This window comes from Protopterus annectens, chromosome 3.part0 (genome assembly GCF_019279795.1).
Source record: "Protopterus annectens isolate FY-2018-M chromosome 3.part0, PAN1.0, whole genome shotgun sequence".
Classification (NCBI taxonomy): Eukaryota; Metazoa; Chordata; order Ceratodontiformes; family Protopteridae; genus Protopterus; species Protopterus annectens.
In genome coordinates, this window is record NC_056731.1 from 892,274,516 (window position 1) to 892,298,927 (window position 24,412).

A 24,412-nucleotide genomic window follows, 5' to 3' on the forward strand; every position below is an offset into this window, starting at 1 on the left:
TAACAGGAGTTGATCACCTAACAAAGACTCCAACCTACTAAATAAGAGAGAGAATTAGAAATGACTTGCAATTAATCCCATGTGATGTTTTTCAGCTACAATTATCTAACACGCTGAAAGATGAATTTTATAAAATTTTTCTCACTGTAGACAAAACAGGGTTTTTTTTACACCTGAAATGTTTATGAATGTAAAACACTGCATATTGTGCATTGGGATAACATATCTTAAAAAGTCTTACTTCATCAAATACGGGAATTGACAACCTGAAACTTGACTACTATGGATTTATTCAACCTTGTATTCTATGGTACCTCATCTGCTACATGATGTAATCATATACTTGAAAATCTCTTATGGTGAGATTCTTCACTGAAAAGGACAAAAATATAAACTACTCAAAATTAAATAGCTTCTCAAATTTTTTTCTTTTTAAGTTAAACACTCTTGTCTAGGACATGGAATTCTGTTACTATCTTGCTGAATTTGCTTGGGTAAGAAAACATTTCATCTTTGCATGACATGTTTTCCTAGTTTGCCCTTTGTATGATGATACCTGTTAGAAATGGGAAAACTCACAATGTTATGAAAAATCATAAAATTTCATCTTTAAAAGCGTTCAAGAATCTGGAAAAAACTTAATCAGTACTTATGAAGTATGTAAGCAACTACACAGGGCTAGTTCACTGTTCAAACAGAATACCCAGACCTATGCAATTCATAAAAAATCCCTTTTTCCCTGTTGTAATCCATTAATGCATACCTGGCCTTATCTAGGTATGCAGTGAGTATGCAAATGTAGTTCTGTAGCATGGTCCATGACTCAAACGTGAACCGCGTAGTGTACTGTAGCATGGTCCATGACTCAAACATGTGAATTGCGTAGTGCATTGTGAAAGGGTTGCCAATTTTACTTCTGCACAACTGAGTGATGCTGTGTTTGGCACACAATGGCTAAGAAACATCACCAGTACATGACATGACACTGCATACAGCATATTAATTAGTACAGGGCTGCAAAAACACATCCTATTGAGGCGTACAGTGCACACAAGCACAGTACTGAAACCATACACTGTCCTGCTTTCATTACTACATCAACAAAACTCAAGTTAATGGCATCATCTCAAGCACTCTTCCCCTTCATTAACATAATATTCCTAAGACATAGCAAAGATATTTATCTGCAAAGCTAGAAACCTGGGTTTGAATCCTACCAGTGTCTATCAGCTAACAGCACAATCCTGAACAAATTATTTAAATGCTTTTCTGTTCTTAGATCATCATAAAATGCCTAGGAAGTTGAAGGCACAGGAAATTCAAGAAACAGGAGGCAAGAGGTCAGAAATCAGAATCTTAAACCATCAAGGAGCCAAGGAGACTCACCTCCTACAATGAATATTCAAGCAATAATACTTAATGGGGTGTGAACTAATGATTAAATAATTGCAGAATAAATGTCCACAACAGAAACAGTTATAAAGCAAGCAAAGGAAACAGAAACACACTGGTGTAGTAACCTCTGACAGCAACAATCTCCAAATTCTGATGTGCTACCTGATCGCAAAAGGCAAAATAGCTATCAATCCTCTTGAACATGGTTTGTTAGGCTATTACAAAACTCCTGCTTCCCCAAAACGAGAGATGTGCAGCTAATTCTACCCCCCTGAATTTGTGTTACACTTCTCAGATAAAACTCACAATGGCTGCACTGATCATTCATCTCTGGATTATATGCTTGCAAATAAACGTAAGAACTTTTTTAAAGACAATTACTACACCACTTCTGGGAAGAACCATGTGCTTCTCCTACAGGACATATGATCTTTGTAAAACTCCAAAAAAAGGTTACTCACAAATAAGGGTCTGCAGCTCATAAATCCTGTAAACAAAGGTGATAAACATTAAGAACATCTTCTAAAACCTAAGCTTCAGATATGTGAACTCAGGACTAATGTACCAAGGGGAGAATTAGTCAAAGGAGGACAAAGATTCAGAACCCAGTTAAGGCATTGCTTAACCAAGACATTGCAGGGTAATGATTCTATCTAGACAAGACTGTGATGTTCAGAGATGCAAAAAAAAGTATCAAGACAGTGGAATAACAGAGGCATAAATTAAACAAGTTCTTGAGATAAGTCAGGATAACTTACAGACTAACTCACTAAAAAAACATTGGATACCACTCAGCCTAGAAAGAGAAACTCTTTCACTTAACAGCACACATTTCTCGAATGCAAAACTTTCTGACATTTTATTACCTCCAAGACTATTACTGGGCAATATGGTGGCAGCAGGGTAATTAAGACAGCCAGCTATTATCTCAGTCAAGGGGAGACCTACCTGACGTACTGGGATATTTTCTTGTACTATCAGACACCTGATGGCCTGAAACCACTCAATTACTGTGGGGAAATGAGGATGAATCGTGTCCCTTCTCTGAAGTATGGGTTTAGGAGTCGAGATGAAAGAAAGGGAGGAAAAGCATAAAGGAAAAGAAAACACATTCTCCATAAACTCCCATCTGCACATCTTAACTGAGCAGAATAGGGAAGGATAATTGCAATGAATTTAACGACATTAAAGGATTTGTCTCTCAAAATGTCTGCTAGAACCCATTGCCTCACTGCACAGTGAAGAAGCTCCGACTGTGACCCAGACCACACACGTTTGTTAGCAGTACAGGTTCCAGAGAGGCCAGATGAGAAGGGTGGGAGTAATTGGTGGCCAACACTGTATTTTTCCATCCTGGGGAAAAGGGAGGCGGTTCTGGCTTGCACTTGATGTTGCACACAAGGTATGACCCTGCCAAGCACATACTGCTTGTGCTGTGCACAGTCGCCAGACAGGAAACTTAAAGGAGCTGCTGCAGGGTTCACTTATCAGGACAGAGATGGTCACTTCGATGGAACTGCAATCTATTCCACTGTTTACTACCAAACTCTTGGTAGAAGGGCAATGATTGGGGTAATTAAGTTCTCTGGGGAAGAATTAATAGTACAGGAATGGCTGATTCTCATTCTCAACAGAAAGACTGGGTCAACTAGATAAAGAAGCAATTGGACACATTCAGCAAAGGCAAGGGAATGGGGAAATGGCAATGTCTGTCAAAGCATTCTCTTCCCTCAGAATGCTGGTGGCAGTTAGGGTGGCTCTTCAGTTGGAGGCCCATTACCAAATGAGGGGCTGTTAATGAACATGTGGCACCCTGTTTAAGTGAATACTATGGCCTGGTTGACAGGCCAGAAGGTTTCTGATCTCAGCTCCCCCAGAACAGCTTTAATAGTGAATAAGATCATTTAGAGTTCCAGATGATTTAAGAAGTGCTACTTTGTTGTGGGGCACATGCCTTTTGAATTACACTGCACTCACAGAAATGAAAGTTAAATGTCCACCGTCAGGATCTCCCAACAGATTCTGCAGCTGGAAGGGAAGTGAATGATACAATGAGGCTAGTAGAAACGGTCCACTACTCTACAGCCCAGTGGCAGGTGACTAATACTAAAAAGCAAATCTCTCGGGGGCAAAATGACTTTGTATCCACTAATACCTCACCATCCTCAACATCACCAACACTCCCAGTCATGCAAATGAACTATGAAGACTGCAGAAGCCATGAAGTCCAAGACCCTCCTCTGCACTCTAAACCAATTCACCACAGATTCAACTTCCTGGTACACCTCTGTAAACAGTAGTAATCAACATAAAATAGTTTACTGCTCTGCTGTACTGAAGGCTATCCTCTGTGCTGAGCTCAGAGAGGACTTGTTCTACTTAATGGAAACTACAACGAAAGTACTTAAGTCATGGAAGTTAACAAGGCAACACCTGAAAAGGATCATCGGCAGCAAATCATCCATGTAGTGGCATTCATGGAATTCCATTTCCTGTAAAACTTTCACTACAATAGCTAGCATCTAGGTAAACACCTCGGGTGTAGAGGTTATCTCCAAACACCAGCCTGTACTGAAAGTGATGCCATTCCAGCTCAAAAGTTCCTGTGAAGAACCCAAAGAGTGTTGTACCAAAAAGCATCCATCAAAGATAGTAGTTTTTATATCATGCAACACAAAAATGCATAACTTAAAAATTCAGTTAACCTGCTGCAAGTCCTTCCCACAATCAAGAATAAGTGGTGGAAATGCTCATATGCAGAACGGAAATAAAATGGAAAATATGTATTTGACAGGAACACTAAACCAACTGGACAATCGGACACTAAAATGACTGTATAAAGGGCAACTTAAAAGATAATTCCAGAGACTGCATGGAAAATATAAAATAGGAAGATGGCAGAAATCTTCAGTTACAGAAAAAGATGCCTTTACTCCATAACATGGCATTTTAGTTGCTCTTTAACCGAATTTCTGATGAGTTACATGTGTCAAATCAATCTCTAAAATCTCAGATAGGAATTACTTAATTTAAAACTCCACAAGTTCATGTTTATAGGATTAAACAAAAGTTTGGCAAATTCTTCTGCAGAGAGCTAGATTTTTTCTAATCCCTTCCCATACCATCTCATAAGATATGCCTGTTTTCAGTGGACTTCTTTTTTGAAATTTTTTCCTAAAATGCTTAACTAAATGCCTGATTTCAGGGGAAAATAATTGTGCAAGATTTTGATTCTCATTAAGCGAGAAGGATGATGAAATTCAGTACACCCACTAACAAGTTACAAGATCATAAGTAAGACTTGCTCCATTATAAAATAATAATATGAATTTAAAAAATATAGCAAAAAGAATGCATAACTAAATTTCTCAAAAAAGATCACAGGAAAAGTTTAGATTAAAAAAGAATCGTTCTTACAAGGTTAACCTGACTTAGAGCAATTCAAGAACATGTGGGTGATATAAAAGGTATTCTGGCAGTATCTAACTTCTCCACCTACTTTGAAGACAGAGCTGGTATCATGAAAATGTAACAAATCATACTTACATAAATCTTATCCAGCTTATATCGCTGATAGAGGTTGTATAGGATAGATCCTTCATGGAGGTCTGTGAGTGTTGCCATGTCTTCCACTGTTTCAATACTGGTTGAGTGCATGATGGAGACTTTTTGACGTGTAATTGTGTTCTGCTTATAAGTGAAAACCTAGAAGGCAAAACAGTATACCTTTCAGAAAATGAAGTCTGAAGTTCATTAAACATTTTACATGCAATTGCATTCACTCTTTCCATAAAGAAATGAATAAAAATATTATGCGGAAGTTAGACTAATTTTAACAATCCTGACAATGACAACCAGAATAAGGGTAATGTTAGCAAGTATAACATAATATAATTTACTTTAATATTCAGAAATTCAAATCCTGAAAAGGATTAAAGCTGACAATATACTGGATATCAACCAATGACAAAAGAAGCACAGAAGAATGGAAACAAAATTGCAGAGTACAGTAGCCAACAGAATTACCATGAAAAAATGTTTATCTAAACTAATCTAAGTTTGCAGTATGTCAAGTTTTCATTACTTCCTAAGTAAAGTGAACAGTAAGTAAATCCAGATAATGAAGAAAAACAGGCCAGTTTAAGAGCTTAAACATGAGCTGAATGCCAGGATTCTTTTTACAGCTAAGACACTTGTACAAGGGATGAAATTAAGTACAGACAAGACAATTGTCAAGACAGCAAATGGAAGAAATCAGAAGAAGCTGACAACTGAGATAGAAGGGAACATAGTCAGGATCTGGAGAGGTGATTCAGGAGAAGGGAATGGAAGTCTGCATAACGAGGTCAAAACTAGTCTCAGAGGGGCTGCATCTAGCTGGTACACAGTGTAAGGGGATAATGTATGACAAAAGAATGCCAAAAAATATGAAAAGTATGATGTACAAAACAGTAATGTGAACAGTACTTCTATATGGTACAGAGACCTGGGCAGTGAAAGTAGAGTAGCTGAGTAAGCTAGAGGTGATGGAAATAAAGTGCTTGAGACAGGTAAGATGCACATTGTGGGACAGACAAAAAAATGAGGACATCAGAGCTGAAGTTCAAAGACAACAGATTATAGTGGTTTGGGCACGTGAAGGAAACCAGAAGGTTGTCTGGTGAAGGAGATTTGGGAGACAGGAAAAAGGTTAAAGCAAACAAGGGCATGCAAAGAGACCAATGGATTACACAACAGAAAACCTGCAACAGTCAACAAGACTGTCAAAGAAGATAGAAGAGTGGCACTGAATCATTAAAGAAGAATGCCAGGTGATGTGACACCAGACCGCAAGTAGAAAATGTTAAAAAGGGTTTGATGATGATCACACATATATACACAGACACACACACAGATATATGAGAAAGGGAGAGAAAGAGTGGGAGGGAGGGGAAACACATACATACAAACATTTGTCATACATTTATGACAACTTACAAAGACTATGTGTGTTGTTTTCATATCCACTGTCATTATTCCTACACAGGAATAATCTAAGTATTTAGCTGTAATGTTCACACTAACCATACACCTGTGCAACAATGAAGGACTTTCTAGCACAAGGGGCAAGGAAAACCATTGCTGTGTAGAAATTTGGAGTACTTTAAAATGGTATACTATAGCATGTTCTTGCTCTTCTGTTTCTTTCCTTTTTTTTTTTCTTTTTTGCTTCACTGCACTATTGTTTTCTTTTACTGAGAAAGGCACTGTAATGTAGATCACATTCCCCAGTATATCACATGGACATGGTGAAGCCCCAAACCTTCAAACAGTAGTTAAGAAAAAAAATCCATTCTCTACTGCAAGTTTTAACACCACGCCCAAATTAACATTAAAGAAGCTGTCTAGTTATTTACTTCAGAAAAGCAAACTTGGCAGCGTTTAAACACTGTTCTATCCACCTAATCCATTACAATTATACTGCAGAAGCTGACTGTAATGAATTAGGACTTTACTTCATTGTACCCTGTATTTTAAGGATTATGGTGGTACAGCGGTAGCGTTGTTGCCTCACAGCAAGAGGTTCTCCTGTTCAATTCTTGGCTGGAGCGCCTTCTGTGTGGAGTGTGCATGTCCTCCCTGTGGTCGAGTGGCCCCCAAAAGACACGCTTGAATGGGCGTGCCTTCGCTGAAGGTTGGGCGTCGGGCTGGCAACTCGGCACCATAAAAATTGACTGCCAATCATTAGCGGACTGGAGTTCCACTGTGCTGACCCCTAATTGGGAAAAGCCTAAAAGACAAACAACAAACTATGTTATATATTTTTTTCCCCAGCACATCAGCTTAGGGCTTCTGGATCTTGATTTCTCCCCTACCTTCTCCAATCAGAACTATTCCCCGTTGTCCCCAGTGTCACATGTATCATGTACTCAGGGGTTTAAGTCAGCTATGGTGCCTGATGGGCTGAACACAGTGGTAAAACCTGGACAATATTATTCACAACTAGTGGGGGTAATGAGAGACTTGTCTATGGTGCATCCTTTAATTCTACTCTTTACCTTCCCATGTGCCCTTAACTAGGATTCAGTCATACAGAAAAGGCTCAGGATAATTCACATTTGTTAGTACAGGGATAATAATGGACAGTCTAAGAGCAAAGAAATTACACATTTCTCCACCAAAAATGGAAAAGCATGCCTTTGTTTCTTCAATCTCTTCTCTATTGGAGTATCTACAGGTGCCCTGCAAGTGTCACAAATTAAATTTATAGGGCATCTTAGACAGGTGTACGACACCACTAACAGGTGTAAGGCACCACTGCTAGAATAGTCAGCCTTGTTTCCAACTATTAACATTCAATTTTCCTAGTTCCACTTTGCCTCATCAGAAATCTCATACCTCTCAATGGTCCAGATTTTCACCTACACTTTTGGTCTGTTCTGTTCTGATTTGCCAGAAATGCACACATTTTTTGAGGACTGAAGTCACTAAATAATGACAGACATCTGAGTTTTAAACTTCATATCCTTCAGAAAGTCCATGCTAACACAAAACCAGTTACTCCAGCAATTTTCTAAGTTTATAAGAGCAATATTCAAAATATGTCCCTATTTCTGGGCTTTTGTCCCCCATTATTTTAGGCTTTATCCATATTTATTGTGCTAAGAGATTCATTACTGGCTTACATTCTTCCCAAATAACAATTACACAGTCACTAATAACTGTAACCAGTTCTGGCACATTTATAATTTATTTTTGTTGAAAGATCCCATCTACCTTATTTTACAGATGCCTCTTACATAGTTGTAACCTTCATACGATTATCCTCAAACTCCTTTCTGCAAGACTGCACTGTGCTCCTCCAGTCTGTTTTCATATGGCTTCAGCTGCAGCAACTGCATTGCATTCAATACATTTTTCTTGACTTTCACTCCTACCTTATGGAAATGGGGTATGCAAATGAAGTGGACATAGTACTAGTCCCTCACAAAATGCAGGTCCAGGAGGAATACTCCTAGTAATTCATTCAGCCATGCATACTACTACTACTACTACTACTACCTCTGAGTACCTAAAAACCTCTCCTGTCAAAGATGCTGTTATTTCTTTCTACCCCGCTGTGCATTTGACTACTTGAAAATGTATATGCCAATAACTTGCTCATGCCATGGACATTAAGATGTCACCAAATTAATACAATCAGTTTTCTTGTGGAATCAAGCCCCTCCCCCCATTCACATGCATACTGAGAGCTCAGTTTCTGCACCCTCAGACCTAATTATTCTAAGGTTGCTGCATACTAGTGAATGTGAAATTCCTGACCATAGCCACCTCAGCCACAAAACAATCTCTAACAGAGTGGAATGTATTAATACTACTGACATGACTAAAATGGGTAACGAAAGGTACTCTTTGACCATTTTGGGACAGTTTCAAACCTTTCGGGGTTTAAAATTAATGAAGCTAAAACAAAGGCAATAGCTGTAAATTATGCTCTCACACACAAATTGATTCAGTAATATCCATATTTATAGTGATAGGACAAAATGAAGTTCTTAGGAGTATGCATTAAAAAGGATTCTGGTGTGGCAGCCAAGGATATGTGGGAAGAGACTAAACAAAAGATAATACAAAAACTGAGAAACTGGAAGCTCTGTTTTACGGAAATGGATAACAAGATACAAGCAGTTAGTTCCTTTAGTTTTATACACAGGTCAGGCATATTTTTATCAAGCAGAGAAGAAGTTGTGGATAGCAATCAATAAAGAACTGAAGGATTTTATCTGGGAGGGGAAGACAGCAAGAGTCAAGAGGGATAAGCTGATTCTTCCAATACAACAAGGCAGTCTGTAATTACCTGATTTGAAGGGGTATTTCACAGCTGCACAGTTAAGGCTCATATAGATAGCTCAAGGAGAAACCTATAATTCAAAGTGGAAAGGGATGACGATGAAACAAGAGAGAAGCTCAAGAAACAAGGAGAGACTGGGATTTTGGATACAGAACCTTAAGTAGAATAACAATAACCATACAGAATATTATATTCATAAAGTAAAAGAAAGTATTTTAAGAACTAAGCCAGTACAAGAATGGAGAAAGGATATTTTGTCAATAAGAATGAGTGCAATTAGGGATACAGACAATAAGCAAGAAGGGACTGGAATTTATTGTAGAAAACTGGCAAAAGAACCAAGGTACTGGAAGCAAATAATTAGAGAGGGAAAGGTAATAGAATGGGAGGAGGCCAGGAATTTATTTGGACTGCAGGCTAGAGATTGCATTCCCTATCAAGGATTGATATCAGTGTGTAGGCAAAGAGAAAGAAATAGGCGAACCTTAAGGGATTGACTAGCACTAGTAGAGTTTTCAGTAGAATCTGGAACAGAAGCTGCTGTTAAGAATGAATAATAACTAGAGCATACAAAATATGGCATGATAAATAGAAGAATCAATCAGAGGAAGTTATAGACAGGATTGGTAAAAGACTGGATAAGCAATTCACAAAGAAACAATGGGGGATTTATGTACGTCTCCCAAATATGCAACAAAGTCTAGAAGATTTAACATCTTTGCTTGGAAGTGTTTACATAGGTATTTTTATACCCAAATTACACTCCAAAGAATTTTTCCTCTGGTAGACATCACATGTTGGAGGTGTGATGGGAAAGAAAGAGGTAAATGGGAACTATTTTCTGGCAGTGTAATGACTTGGCAGACTTTAAAAATTCCCTGTAGACTACTTTACCATTAATACTGGGTAAGCAAATTAGTATGACTAAGGAAATTATTTTTTGAGCTAGGATACAGAATTGAAATTGCCTAGACATATCAAAGCCTTGCTTACTCTAATTATGGTGGCTGCCAAAAAAGCAATTACTAGGAAATGGAAATCAAAGTCTAAACCAACTATACTAGAAGTAGTGAATATAGTAACAGAGATAAAACAACTGGAATTGGGATCTTTAGAAAAGGGTAGGAGCAAATTACACAGAAAAATGGAAACTGTGGTAAAAATACATGCAGATGAGGAACAAAGTTTAAAAGAAAGCAGGATCTGAATGAACGATGTAATGTATGACTCACAGTGACTGGATAGATTATAAGTGATGTGTAATGTCTGCAACTAAGACTATGGCAATATGGTTTGTTTTAATTTATATACATGTATGATTGCCTATATCATAAGTGATCATTTAACAAAGATGTTTCTTCTTCAATTAAAAAAAAAAGAAATGCACCCTTTGCCCCCTGACATTTGCTTTCCAGATGTAAAGTCCTACACATCTTTACAAATATTGGAAGCTGTGTTCTGATTGACTAAGACTGATTCCACTTGTGACAAACTCAGAGGGAACAGCAAATACATTAGAAAATTATCTAGGGAATCAGGGATGCTCTTGAGTCTAAGACCCAAAAAGCAATGAAGAAGCTTGCCTCATTCTATGGCATGCATTCCATAACCACAGATCTTGTTTATCAGGAGAAAACAGCAAATATTCCACAGCTTAACAAATTATTTTCCCTTAAGATTATGCAAAAAATGTTTAATTTTGTATGTGATCATTACATCAAAAAAAAGGCAGCCGGATTTACAAACCAGACTCTAAGACTATTTCACTTTATAAATACGGTGACATCTGACACAGTAACAACTGAAAATGGAATACATAAATCCAAGAGCTTACACTCCAAAGAAATGCAAAACCCACTGTGAGGATTAATGGTGCATGTAAGACTTGTAGCAATGTCATGATTTTAACTGGGTCTCTTTACAATTACTTATGCTAAAATGCCTGCATTGACTGAGTGTTTATCTCTGCCTGCTTTGCTCCCAAGCCACCTCATGGACCCTTATATTTATTTCCTCTTAACTCCTCCTCCTACAATGCAGTAAATATTAGCTACCCCATAAAGACATATAGATTAAAAAATTCTCTTCCAATTTCTATCCTCTTTCAGTTCCCACTGCAGTCCATTCCACAGACTTAAAACTTTCTTTACAGAAATTCTCAACCCAGCTTTTTCCATGAATATTCGTGCTTTCCAACACCTTTATCCATTCATTCACACATGCACATGTAGATTACATATCCTTATCAACACACATTTTTGGCCTCTTCCCTCATCTATATACTACTCAATACTATTCACTTCTTCACCTTCCCCTGCCTACAGACTCATACCATACAGCTTCCTGTACACAACCTAACCACTCCTCACTACATTAACTATATACCACCCTGCAAGCGTCTCCCCACCCTTTACCACACCTCTTTCTCTCCATTTCTTATAACACTCCTTTCATTAATGCACCACACAGCCATCATCTTACCAAACCTCCACCTTCTTCTACCCACCATCTAAACTCTCTCCATCTCAACTCACAATGACAGCGCTTTGTGCCCTCATAACACTATCTCACTTCACTAATTACCATAATATTCCCACATCATATCCCAACTCGATCACAAACATATATCACAAAACCCACTTTTCTTTCTTGCCCCTTTCTCCTTCTCTGTACCAATATTTGTATTCTCAGATCTTTTCTCTTATAGATACGTTAATGTTAAGAAAAGCACCTTATCAGCAATACTGAAAGTCACATACAAATACAAATAGCTCCATACCTCTACTCACCCCACCTTCATCCTGAAGTTTAGCAGATATATTTACCTTAACCCCGGACTTACGCATCAAGTAACCACCATGGGCAACCCATATCAGGTAATGAAACTAACCTCATTCTTTCCAACATTAACCTGAGAAGCAACTGCAACAAAATTCATGATATCCATGCATGTCTAAATGTTTACTCCCCAGACATTCTAATTGCATTGAAGCATAGCTAAAACAAGACGCAACCAACAACAAAATTATTCCCCCAGTTTTTAACGTACTCAAAATGGACAGAAATTTTAAAAGAGCAGCTGCTATTGTTATTACTTATAAAAACAACTTAGAAATAACTCCAGCCCATCTAAATATCCTAAAATTAAATAATGCTGAATAAGAAGTTATGTACCTACCATAACGTTCCATGTTAGTTGTCTTCTCTCGCCTTCTTTCTTGCTGGATGGTTCGGAGCCAATCCTCGGCTCCGACTCGGCCACTTACTAAAGCTCAAGAGCTAATTTTACCATCTCGAGGCAACCCTATATTCCATGATGCAAGGCGAAGACTACCCAGATCTCGTTTGGTAGCGAAGGAAATTATGCAATATATTCCTCCAACTGGAGAGGAGGAGGAAGAGGTAATAATAATCCCCCGAAAAGGATCAACCTAATCTAGTGACACTAGAAAAGCTGATTAGCTACAAAAAAGGATTAAGCCTCTTAATGGAAGAGGCACAATCTTCTCGGTCTGACCAGGCTAGGGGGATGGTGGGCGGGCAAGAAAGAAGGCGAGAGAAGACAACTAACATGGAACGTTATGGTAGGTACATAACTTCTTAATGTTAAGTTGTCAATCTCGCCTTCATTCTTGCTGGATGGAACCGCGTCCATAGCACCTCTATCCTGGGTGGCTCAATGGAACAGACTCTTGAGAACGGTGGAACCAAAATTCGCTCTGTCTCTGGAGGCCAAGTCTAATTTGAAATGTGAAACAAAGGTATGAGGAGAGGCCCATGTGGCTGCTGCACAAATGGTGTCTATTGGAAGTCTAGCCTGAAAAGCTGTAGATGTAGCTAGAGCTCTGGTAGAATGGGCTTTTGGCCTAGAAATCAACTCTTTACCTCTGAGCTGATAAATGCAAGTAATCACAGAAGACAGCCATCTAGATAGAGTTACCTTGGATACTGGAAGGCCTTTCCTGTTCTCTGCATAGGATAAAAACAGTTGATCAGATTTCCTAAAATGTTTGGTTCTGTCCAGATAATATCTGAGTTGGCGGTGAACATCAAGATAATGTAGTTTTTGTTCCACTCTATTAGAATAATTTGGGAAACAAACTGGATGATCAATGGATTGATTTAAGTTTGTCTGCAATGCCACTTTGGGTAAGAAAGACGGATTAGTTCTTAGAGAAACTCTGTCTTTGTGGAAGATTAAGTAGGGAGGACGAATGCAGAGGGCATGAAGCTCAGATACTCTCCTGGCAGAAGTAATGGCAACTAGAAAGAGTGTCTTCCAAGAAAGAAATTTCAATGAACAGGCAGCCGCAGGTTCAAAAGGGGGAAGAATCAAGGATGCTAAAATTAAATTTAGATCCCACTGTGGTGGGGGGTCTCTAATCGGAGGTTTAAGTAAAAAAATACCTCTAAGGAATGCCTTGCAAAGTTTATGTGACATAATGTTGTGGTCCAACAAGCCTATATGAAAATTTGAAATGGCTGCCAGCTGAACTTTTACTGTGGAGGAAGAAGATCCTGAATGAAAAATCTCGGCTAGGAAGTCCAAGACCAAATGAATTGGAGCAGTATAGGGGTCTATATTCCTAGCTTTTGCCCAGAAGGAGAAATGTCGCCATTTGCTAGTGTAAATCCTTCGGGTGGAAGATTTAAGGGAAGCTACTATGATATCCCGGACGGGATTAGAAATCACAGGAAGCCTGGCTAGGGATGGAAGCAGAGCAACCAAGCAGTGAGGTTGAGAGAAGGTATGGATTGGTGCAGCTGCCCCGACTGGTGGGTCAGAAGATCTGGAACCGGGTCCAGATGCCATGGCTGTACCAAAAGATAACGATGTAGGAACAGAAACCATATCTGTCGAGGCCAATAAGGGGCAATGAGAATCAACTTGGCTCTCAAGGTGGTGGCTTTCTGAATTACTTGTGGTATCAGAGGAAAGGGAGGAAAAGCATAAAGAAGTCCCAGGGGCCAATCTTGGGTTAGAGCGTCTCTGGGGGGATGGCCTGGAAGGGGGAAGAGAGAGAAGAAGTCGGGGCATTTGCTGTTTTGAGGTGTAGCAAAAAGGTCGCAGCAAGGAAGGCCCCACTTCTGAAAAATCTCTTCTGTCACAGATTGTTTGAGAGACCACTCGTGAGGCATGAGAATAGCTCTGCTCAACCTGTCCGCTATGATGTTGGATTTCCCGGGGATATGCGTTGCTATCAGAAACTGCTGAGAAGAGATTGCCCACTGCCAAAGTCTGAGAGCCTCTCGACACAGTGGATAGGACTTGGTTCCGCCCTGCTTGTTGATATACCACACTACGGACATATTGTCCGTTTGGACTGCAATAGTTCCCAGGGGAAGAGAGTCGTTGAGGGCTTGCAATGTTCAAAGCACTGCTCTCATCTCCAGGACATTTATGTGCAGGTGGCATTCGAAAGGTTGCCAAGTGCCATGGACCATCCTGCCCTGATAATGCCCCCCCACCCGATCAGGGAGGCATCCGATGTAACCGGGGCGGGAGGAACAAAGGGTCTGCCCTGATGGACTTGAGGGGACGATATCCACCAGGTCAGATGCCTTTTGCAAATTGGAGTTATTATGATCCTGTGATGCATGGGAAGTTGTTGAAAGGACCATTGGGTGAACAGCATCCATTGTAGAAGACACATGTAAAAGCGGGAAAGGGGACGAAGTGTTATGGCGGCCACCATAAGACCCAATACTTTCAGAGCAAATCTGGCCTGAATTTTGTTGCTGAGAAGAATCACCTGGACGTGATTTTGAATGTCCAAGATCCTTTGGTCTGTTAACTTTGCTGAAAGTTGTACGGTGTCCAATTTGGCGCCTATAAAAGTAATAGATTGACAAGGCGACAAGGCAGATTTTTCAAAATTTATAGAAATTCCTAGCCCTCTACAAATGTGAATGGTGTAATCTCTGGCTTGGAGAAGTTGATGCCTGGTGGTGGCAGTGAGGAGCCAGTCATCTAGATATGGAAACACCTGGAATCCTTGACGTCTCAGGTGAGCCATACATTTGGTGAACACTTTGGGGGCTGTAGTGAGTCCAAATGGCAGGGCTCTGAATTGGAAGTGACTGGCCCCCAGCCGAAAGCGGAGAAACCTTCTGGAGCGCCTGTGAATTTTTATGTGATAGTTCGCATCCTGAAGATCTACCGAGCACATCCAATTGTCCTTGCCCAGAAAGGGTAGAATGGACTGAAGCGTGACCATCTGGAATCTTGTTTTCTTTACAAACTTGTTTAGTTTGCTGAGATCTAATATTGGTCTCCAGTCCCCTGTCTTTTTTGGTACTAAAAAGAACCTGGAGTAGATCTCGGATCCTATTTGGTCTGCTGGGACTGGCTGGATGGCTCTCTTTGCTAGCAGTTTTGAAATCTCTGGTACTGCTAGTTCCCTTAGACCGGGTGGAATGTCTGGAAGGGTTTCCTTTTGCTGAACTGGGGTTTGAATAAAGGGAATTTTGTAACCCTCGGATATGATCGACTGTACCCATTTGTCTTGAGAAAGGGAAAGCCAGGCTTTGGGGTACAGTGATAATCTTCCCCCGACTGCCTCCGAAGGTGGACAATCGGGCAACATCTCAGGGATGCTGGAAGGGTTTGTCAGAGAGGCTCCCTGCTACCCTGATTCTGCGGACCCCCTCTGCCTCTAGGGTGGCGTCTGTTGTTGTTACTCCCTCTGCCTCTGGGGGTAAACTGACCTCGTGCATCAGGCGTGACTCCTTGAGATTTGCGGAACCACATTTTCCCTCCCTTCTGACCTTTTGGGTAAGGTCTTGAAGGGGTGGAGAAACAGACTCCTACGGCAGAAAGAGTCTTGCCATCTTGTTCGCATCTAGTCAAGGTGTCTTTCACTTGAGGTCCGAACAAAGTCGAGCCATCAAAGGGAGAGTTTGTGAAGGACGCCTTGAAGGGATCTGCAAAATTACAAAGCCGCATCCAGGATTGATGCCTTAAAGCCACTCCTGTGCCTGCGGCCCTACTTGCTCCATCGGCTGCATATGAAATGAGCCGCATGGAGGAGTTAACAATGGAGTTTAGGATTCCTAGCTGTTGAGTTAATCTTATCCTGAGACCCAGCAGCTGACGGATCCTGTAAAACTCCTCCCAACTCTTTAAAAACATCTCTTTGAAGGCAGGTGAAGTGCTCCAGCCAGAACCGATCTCGACACTGAAGGAGAACCAGTAGCTGATGGCTTAGGACCTGAAGCCAAAGGCTTAACTGGTTTAGAGGGCTTCCCCGGAGCCGACTTAGTCGGGGAGCTTTCAGGCTTTAATAAGCCCCTCAATATTAATTTATTTCTGCGCTCCTGCAGAACTCTTGGGCTGAAAGCATGACAGACAGCACAAGAGTCCTGCAGGTGCAGAGGTCCCAGGCAGTAAACACAAGAAGTGTGACCATCTGTCAGAGACATCTTCCGACAGCATGAGTCACACTTTTTGAAGCCTGAGACCTTTGTGTCCTTCGACATAGCTGTGCCGAGGAAACACTAAGTCAAAAAGAAACCCAGACACACACACAATAAACACCCAATCCAAAAATAAAAAATTTAAACATGGATACAAACACACTCAAACACCACACAGAATCCCCGACAGAAAAAATTAGGAAAGGGGGAGGCTTAAGGTCTAACTTAGGGGAAGGGATAAATAACCAGAAAAATAGGGAACACTAACGGGAATACGGTTAAAACAATTGTTAAAAGTTCACACACAACAAGGGTGACTAAAACTAAAAGGATAAGACTAAAAGTCTGAATATGAAGAAACTTACCTGGAGCTGGTAAAAAAAGCACCTCGCAAGCGAAAGCGGCAAACAAGATCTGGGTAGTCTTCGCCTTGCATCATGGGATATAGGGTTGCCTCGAGCTGGTAAAATTAGCTCTCCAGCTTTAGTAAGTGGCAGAGTCGGAGCCGAGGATCGGCTCTGAACCATCCAGCAAGAATGAAGGCGAGATTGACAACTTAACATCTTCTGTTTGCATACCTCAAAAATCAATCAAAAGAAATCTATATGTACTTCAGAAGTATACATCCCACCAGGCAACATTACCACAGCTGAAAATATCCTACACTAGATATCTGACAACATCCCCTAGGAAATCTTCATCTTAGGTGACTAAATATAGACTGGCAATATATAAACAGCAGCGATCCCAAGGATCCTATTCATCTATTTGGCATCACCCAAGTAATGAGCTCCACCATCAGAATCAACAAAAACACTAAAAGGCAGTCCACGCTGGACTGGATATTGACAAACCCTATAATATAAAATCCTCTGGTTGCTTAACAGATACTATAAGTGACCACTTCCCAATCTATGTAATCAGACAAGATGGTTCACCCAAACAAATAATCTATACACAAGTAAGCAATTTAACCAAATTTGACAGACATTTATTATAGTCCTGTCCCACTACAAATGGAAGGTATTAAAAGTAACACCATTAGATGAAGCAGTTATTCACTCCAGTTACACCTTCCTAAATACACATTAAATGATTTAGCACCATTTAGGACAAGGATAAAATATAATACAGCACCATATAAAAAATATGTGAAGAGAAGACTCAAAAAATAACTGCTAGTACACAGTTAATGAGCTTAGTGCTTTTATTCGCTTTAATAACACAAACTTCTTCAGAACTCTAACAGCACAACCACAAACATTCTTCATTTAAATACATTAAAATAAGTGAAAAAAATAATTGATTAATTGATAATCCGACAATTAACAATTGCAGACTTTTAAACCAAGGCACCATGGTTGACAGAGACCAAACAGCTCATGCTGCAAAGAGATAAAGCATGGACAGAATGGAATAAGAATAAAACAGTTTGCCTAACAAAATTATAGATATCTTGGAAACCTTACCAAGATCCTTGTTAAATCTGACTGGAAATCATACTACAGTAATCTCCAAAAAAGCACCGTAACATATTACACCCTGGCTATAACCACTACACCGTCAAACAACAAAGTCCACTGCCACTTAGTTCAACACTCATTTTATACATTTAGTTTTACCAATAATCAATGACCACCACACTTCATCCCTCCCACTTCCATCTGTTTTCAAAAGCAACATACTGTCTTACTTTTCAGCCTGTTCCAACATCAACCAAAAAAAAAAATTACTACACAAATTAAAAACAACCTCAGCTACCAATAACCTTCCCACTGACTTCCTCAAAACAGGTGCACTAGCCTTTCCCATCTCCATTTTGATCAACTAGTCAATAACTGAAAACAGATATGCCCCATCCATCTGGAAAAAATCCACTATTATGCAAAAGAGGCACTTCACAACAGAGTTAAGCTATACACCTATTGCTATCCTATCACAACTCTCTAAAATGCTTGATGAATATATTCATTCTCAGCTTATGAAACATACAACTAAACACAACCTCCTCTCCTCCTCTTCAACACCCAGCATGGATTCAGGCTCATCCACAGTACTTACTGCCCTTCTCAACTTCACCAACATAGTAAACAAATACAGAATTTCCAGCAACCCTGTATCTTCACTTTTCCTTGACCTTTACAAAGCATATGACACAGTGTCCTACCAAAAGCTCTTCTCTGAAAGTACAACACTAGGTCTTGCTTACCCCCCCTCTCCTGGTTTCACATTTATTTATGTAATTGTCAGCCGGCAACTAAATGGCATTAAAACTTTTCAGCATTCCAACCAATATCGGTTGGTGTTCCCAAAGGGTCAATACTCGTCTGCTTTCTATTTAATATTTCCATAAATAAACTTCATACAGCTACAACACTTGCCACTCTTGTAAAATATGCCGACAATTCAACCTTTTTCTATTAGAGGAAATCACTGAAAAATCATTCACCGACTTTGAAATATGGCTAAAAAAATTCTAACTTGCTGTTTAATGCCAAAAATAACACCTTAGCCAGAAAAAAGAAGTTATGTACCTACCATAACATTCCATGTTAGTTGTCTTCATCTCGCCTTCTTTCTTGCTGGTTGGGATTAGAGCCGATCCTCGGCTCCGACTCGGCCATTTTCTATAGCTTGAGGACTGTTTTCTGGCTTGAGGCTACCCCTTATCCCATGATGCCTAGCGCTAGCTACCCAGATCTCGTTTGAAATAGCTAACCGCAGACATAGCTATAGAAAGGATCCCTCCAAACAAAAGGTTAAGCATACCTGTCCTATTCTCTAAGTCAGTAGAGGAAACAAACCAGAGAATACTCTGCCAGTGAAACCTGAAGTCCTCTTGGTCCAATAGGACAGGGGGATGGAGGGGGGGGGGAACGCAAGAAAGAAGGTGAGATGAAGACAACTAACATGGAATGTTATGGTATGTACATAACTTCTTTATGTTAAGTTGTCAATCTCGCCTTCATTCTTGCTGGTTGGGACAGCGTCCCTAGCACCTACAATCCTGGGTGGCTCATTGGAACAGACTCTTCAGAACAGTGGAACCAAAGTTAGCTCTACTCCTGGAGACCAAATCCAACTTGTAATGAGAGATAAAGGTATGAGGATTTGCCCATGTAGCAGTGGCACGGGCAACCTAGATTGGAAGGCTACAGAGGTGGCTAAGGCCCTAGTAGAATGACCCTTCGATTTGATAAGTCTTTGTTCCTTAGTTGATAGATAAAGATAATAATATGAGAAAACCACCTGGATAAGGTCACTTTGGAAACTGGGAGACCCTGTTTACCTCGAGCATAGGAGAGGAATTGTTGGTCTGACTTCCTAGTATCCTACGTCCTATGCAGGTAGAAACCCAATTGTCTATGAACATCCAATTGATGTAACTTGTATTCTGCCTTGTTGGTGTGGTAAGAAAAAAACACAGGTAGGTCTATAGATTGATTCAAATTATTTTCTGAGCAGACATTCGGAAGAAAAGAGGGATTAGTCCTCAGAGCAACCCTGTCCTTATGAAATACTAAGTATGGAGGATGGGCACATAGTGCCTGAAGTTCAGAGACTCGTCTGGCTGAAGTAATAGCTACCAGAGAGTTTTTCAAGATAGAAACTTAATGGAGCAGGACGCTGCAGGTTCAAAGGGGGGCATAATCAAGGATGTTAGTACCAGATTAAGGTCCCAAGGAGGAGGGGAATCTCTCAATGGGGGTCTAAGGAGAGTAGTCCCTCTTAGAAAGGCTTTACATAGCTTATGAGACATAACATGTGCAATAGACCACCCAAAATGAAAATTTGAAATGGCCGCTAATTGAACTCTGATTGTAGCAGAAGCGGACTCCAAATGAAAGAGTTCTGTTAAGAACTCCAAGATTTCGTGGAGAGGGGCTGTGAAGGGATCTATGTTCCTGGCCTCTGCCCAACAAGAAAAACATTTCCATTTGCTAGCATAAGTCCTTCTAGTGGCAGACTTATGGGAGGAGACAATAATGTCGCGTACAGCTGGAGAAATGCTGGGAAGCCTGGCTAAGGTTGGAAGTGGAGCCACCATGTAAGTTAGAGTGTTTGAAGGGATTGATGCAGCCCTCCTGATTGATGGATCAGTAGGTCTGGAATTGGATCCAGAGTCCAGGGCTGCTTGAGAAGGTAACAGTGCAGGAACGGAAACCATATCTGTCAAGGCCAGTAGGGGGCAATGAGGATCATCTTGCAACCCAACGAAATTGCTTTCTGTATGAGATTTGGTATCAGGGGAAATGGAGGGAAGGCATAAAGAAGTCGCTAGGACCAATCGTGGACTAGAGCATCTCTGAGAGAGTGACCCGGAAACAGAAGAACGGAGAAGTAGTTGCTGCATTTGGTGTTGAAGGGGGTGGCAAAAAGGTCGCAGCAAGGCTGTCCCCACTTGCGGAAGATCAGATCAGCAACTACCTGACTCAGAGACCACTCGTGAGGCATGAGAATAGCTCTGCTGAGCCTGTCTGCTATGACGTTGGACATCCCAGGGATGTGCGTCGCAATCAGAAATCGTTGGGAGGAAATCGCCCACTGCCAGAGTCTGAGCGCTTCTTGACATAGGGGGTAGGACCTGGTTCCGCCCTGCTTGTTGATGTACCACACCACTGACAAGTTGTCCGATTGTATTGCAATGGTCCCAGAAGGGAGAGTCCTGAAGAGCTTGCAACACTAGGAGCACGGCTCTCATTTCTAGGACGTTTATATGCAGATGGTACTCGTGAGTCTGCCAAGTGCCTTGGACTGTCCTTCGCTGATAATGCCCCACCCCCACCCTATCAGGGAGGTGTCTGTGGTCACTGTAGCAACCAGAGGGGGCTGAATGAAGGGTCTGCCCTGAGTCACTAGAGGGGAGACCATCCACCAGGAAAGGTGTCTTTTGCATGCTTCTGTAATCATGATCATAGGAGACATGGGGAGCTGTTGGAAGGACCACTGAGTGAATAGAAGCCACTGAAGGATTCTCATGTGAAAGCGGGCCAGGGGTATCAGAAGAATTGCCGCTGCCATAAAGCCTAGAGTTTGAAGGACATACCTGACTTGTACCCTTTTGCATTGCATGAAAAATTGAACTTGCTAGCGAATTGTGGACATCCTGTCAGAAGGTAGCTTTGAATACATGCTCCTTGTGTCTAAGTCTGCTCCTATATAAGTAATAGATTGACAGGGCAACAAGGCAGATTTTTCGAAATTTATAGTAATGCCTAGCTGGGAGCAAATTGAAATTGTATAGTCCCTGGCTTGAAGAAGTTGATGCCTGGTAGTAGCAGTGAGGAGCCAGTCATCTAGATATGGAAACACCTGGAATCCTTGACGCCTCAGGTGAGCCGTGACCACTGCCATGCATTTGAACACCCTGGGGTCTGTGGTGAGACCAAAGGGCAGAGCTCTGAACTGGTAATGACTGGCTCCCAGCCGGAAGTGAAGGTACCTCCTGGAGCGTCTGTCCATCTTGATATGATAATACACATCCTGGAGATCTATGGAGCACATAAAATTGTCCTGACCCAGAAAGGGTAGAATGGACTGTAGCGTGACCATCCAAAACTTTGTTCTTTGAACAGACTTGTTCAGTCTGCTGAGATCCAAAATAGGTCTCCAGTCCCCTGTCTTTTTTGGTACCAAAAAGAACCTTGAGTAAGTTCCGGATCCATGTTGGTCTGCCGGGACTTCCTGGATGACTCTTTTTTCTAGCAGTTTTGAAACTTCTATAACTGCTTGGTCCCTCAGATTGGGTGGAACATCTAGGAGGGACATGCGTGATGGTAAAGGGGGTTGAACGAATGGGATTCTGTAACCTCCGGATATGATTGAATGTACCCATTTGTCTTGCATTAGGTTTAGCCAGGCTTTTGGGTGCAATGAAAGTCTTCCCCCGACTGCCTCCAGAGGCAGACAGTCGGGCAACACTTCAGGGATGTTGGAAGGGCTTATAAGAGAAAGATTCTCTGTTGCCCTGGTTCTGCGGACCCCCTCTGCCATGAGGGCGGCGTCTGTTGTTATTGTTATTTTCTCCTCTGCCCCCTGGAGGAAAAATCACTACGTGTGTCAGGCGAAGCTCCCTGGGATTTCCGAAACCACATTTTCCCACTCTTCTGACCCTTGGGGTATGGTCTGGAAGGAGTGGAAAAACGGACTCCCATGGCAGAGAGAGTCTTGCCTTCCTGCTCACACCTAGTGAGAGAGTGTCTTTCACAAGTGGTCCAAAAAGAAAGGCAGCATCACAGGGAGTGTTGGTGAATGACGCTCTAAAGGGTTCCGTAAAATTACACAGTCACATCCATGCATGTCTCTGAAGTGCCACGCCTGTGGCCCTAGTCACACCATCGGCTGTGTAGGAAATGAGCCTCATGGAGGAGTTGACTACAGAGTTAAGGGTTGCCAGCTGAGAAGCCACTTTAGCCTGAGCCCCTTCAGCTGCTGGATCCTGAAGGGTATCTCTGAGCTCTTTCAGGAGATCCCTCTGAGGCCTGGTGAAATGGCATAAGTAATTCAGTGACCTCATGGAGAAGGTCGCTGAAGCAAACATTTGCTTCCCATATCTGTCCATGGTCCCGGACTCCTTGTTAGGAGGATGGACAGAGGAAGAATTTTCCGCCAACTCCTTTTTAGCGGCTGCTGCTACCACCATGGCATCCACAGGAACACCCTTAGTAAGGAACTACCTGTCTGGGGGAGCAGTGATAAACATGCTTGGTCTCCTCAGAGTTGGTTCCACTGTATCCGGGGCTAACCAAGCCCTTCGAGCCACCACTGACATTAGTGGATCGAAGGGCGGAGAAACCCAGGAGGTGGAAGGTCGGGAACCGAATGCATCCAGGAATATGGATTCATCCTTGGTAGGGGCTAGGGTATTCCAGTTCCCCCTCTGCTTAAGCATCTCTAGGATGTCCAAGAAGGAAACATCTTCAGAGGGGGATCTCTGGGACCCTTCCAATTCATCCAAATCCATATCCAAAGTGACAGACTTGAGGGAGTCAATGTGCTTCCTCCTGCACTTCTTCTTCCGAGGGAGCTCCTCTGAATGATCAGGGGAGGCCTTTGAAGAAGAGGAAACACCCAATGGGGTGCCCTGGAGTGCTGTTTCCCCACGCTTGGGGTCTGGAGGAGAGACAGAGGTTGACCCAGGCACTACGGGGGATGGAGCCAGTGGGGTCGAAGGTGGAGCTGACTGTGAGTCCTGCACACTCCTCATGACATCAAAGGTGTCCCTGCCACAATGCAGAGAAGGCTCCGAGGAGACCGGAATCCTCCTCCGCACCGAGGGAGATGACTCTAAGGCCGATGTAGGAGCAGAGCTCACCTGCGCCGATGCTCCGAGAGGGAGAGTGGGGTCGGACAAGGGTCCGATGCCACTCGCCCCCTCGGAGCTGATGAGGGAGTCTCAGTGCCCAGATCCCTCAACGGAAGGCACCATCGATGGGATCGGAGCAGACGGATCTGAAGGAGAAATTGTTATCGGAGGCAACGGTTCCACGACTTGAACCCCAATAAACTCCGGCTCCGAGCTCAATGGAGTCAGAGGAGGAACATAGATAGAAATGGATGGAGCAGACACCTGATGAGGAGGGCTGGACAACATTTTGGCCAGTGTCTGCGACTTTAACAACCTACTGACCACTCTCTCCATGTCATGGTCCGAGAGCCTAGAGGACCAATAAGAGTGTGAAGATCTGTGACTGTGGTCACTCTGCAAAAGGGGAGACTGAGGAGCCGAATGAATGGACTCTAGCAAAGGGGACCTTGGCCTTTTTTGGG

The 24,412-nt window shown here is 41.8% G+C and overlaps 1 protein-coding gene across 1 annotated transcript in view; it reads right to left on the bottom strand.

Annotated features, from left to right (window-relative positions):
- The window catches only part of LOC122796947 (unconventional myosin-X-like), a 970,199-nt gene that overhangs the window by 346,131 nt on the left and 599,656 nt on the right, over window positions 1–24,412 (bottom strand). The window contains exon 3 of the mRNA XM_044065721.1: window positions 4,942–5,100. Within this exon, the coding sequence (XP_043921656.1) occupies window positions 4,942–5,100 (159 nt within the window). The remainder of the gene's footprint in view (window positions 1–4,941; window positions 5,101–24,412) is intronic.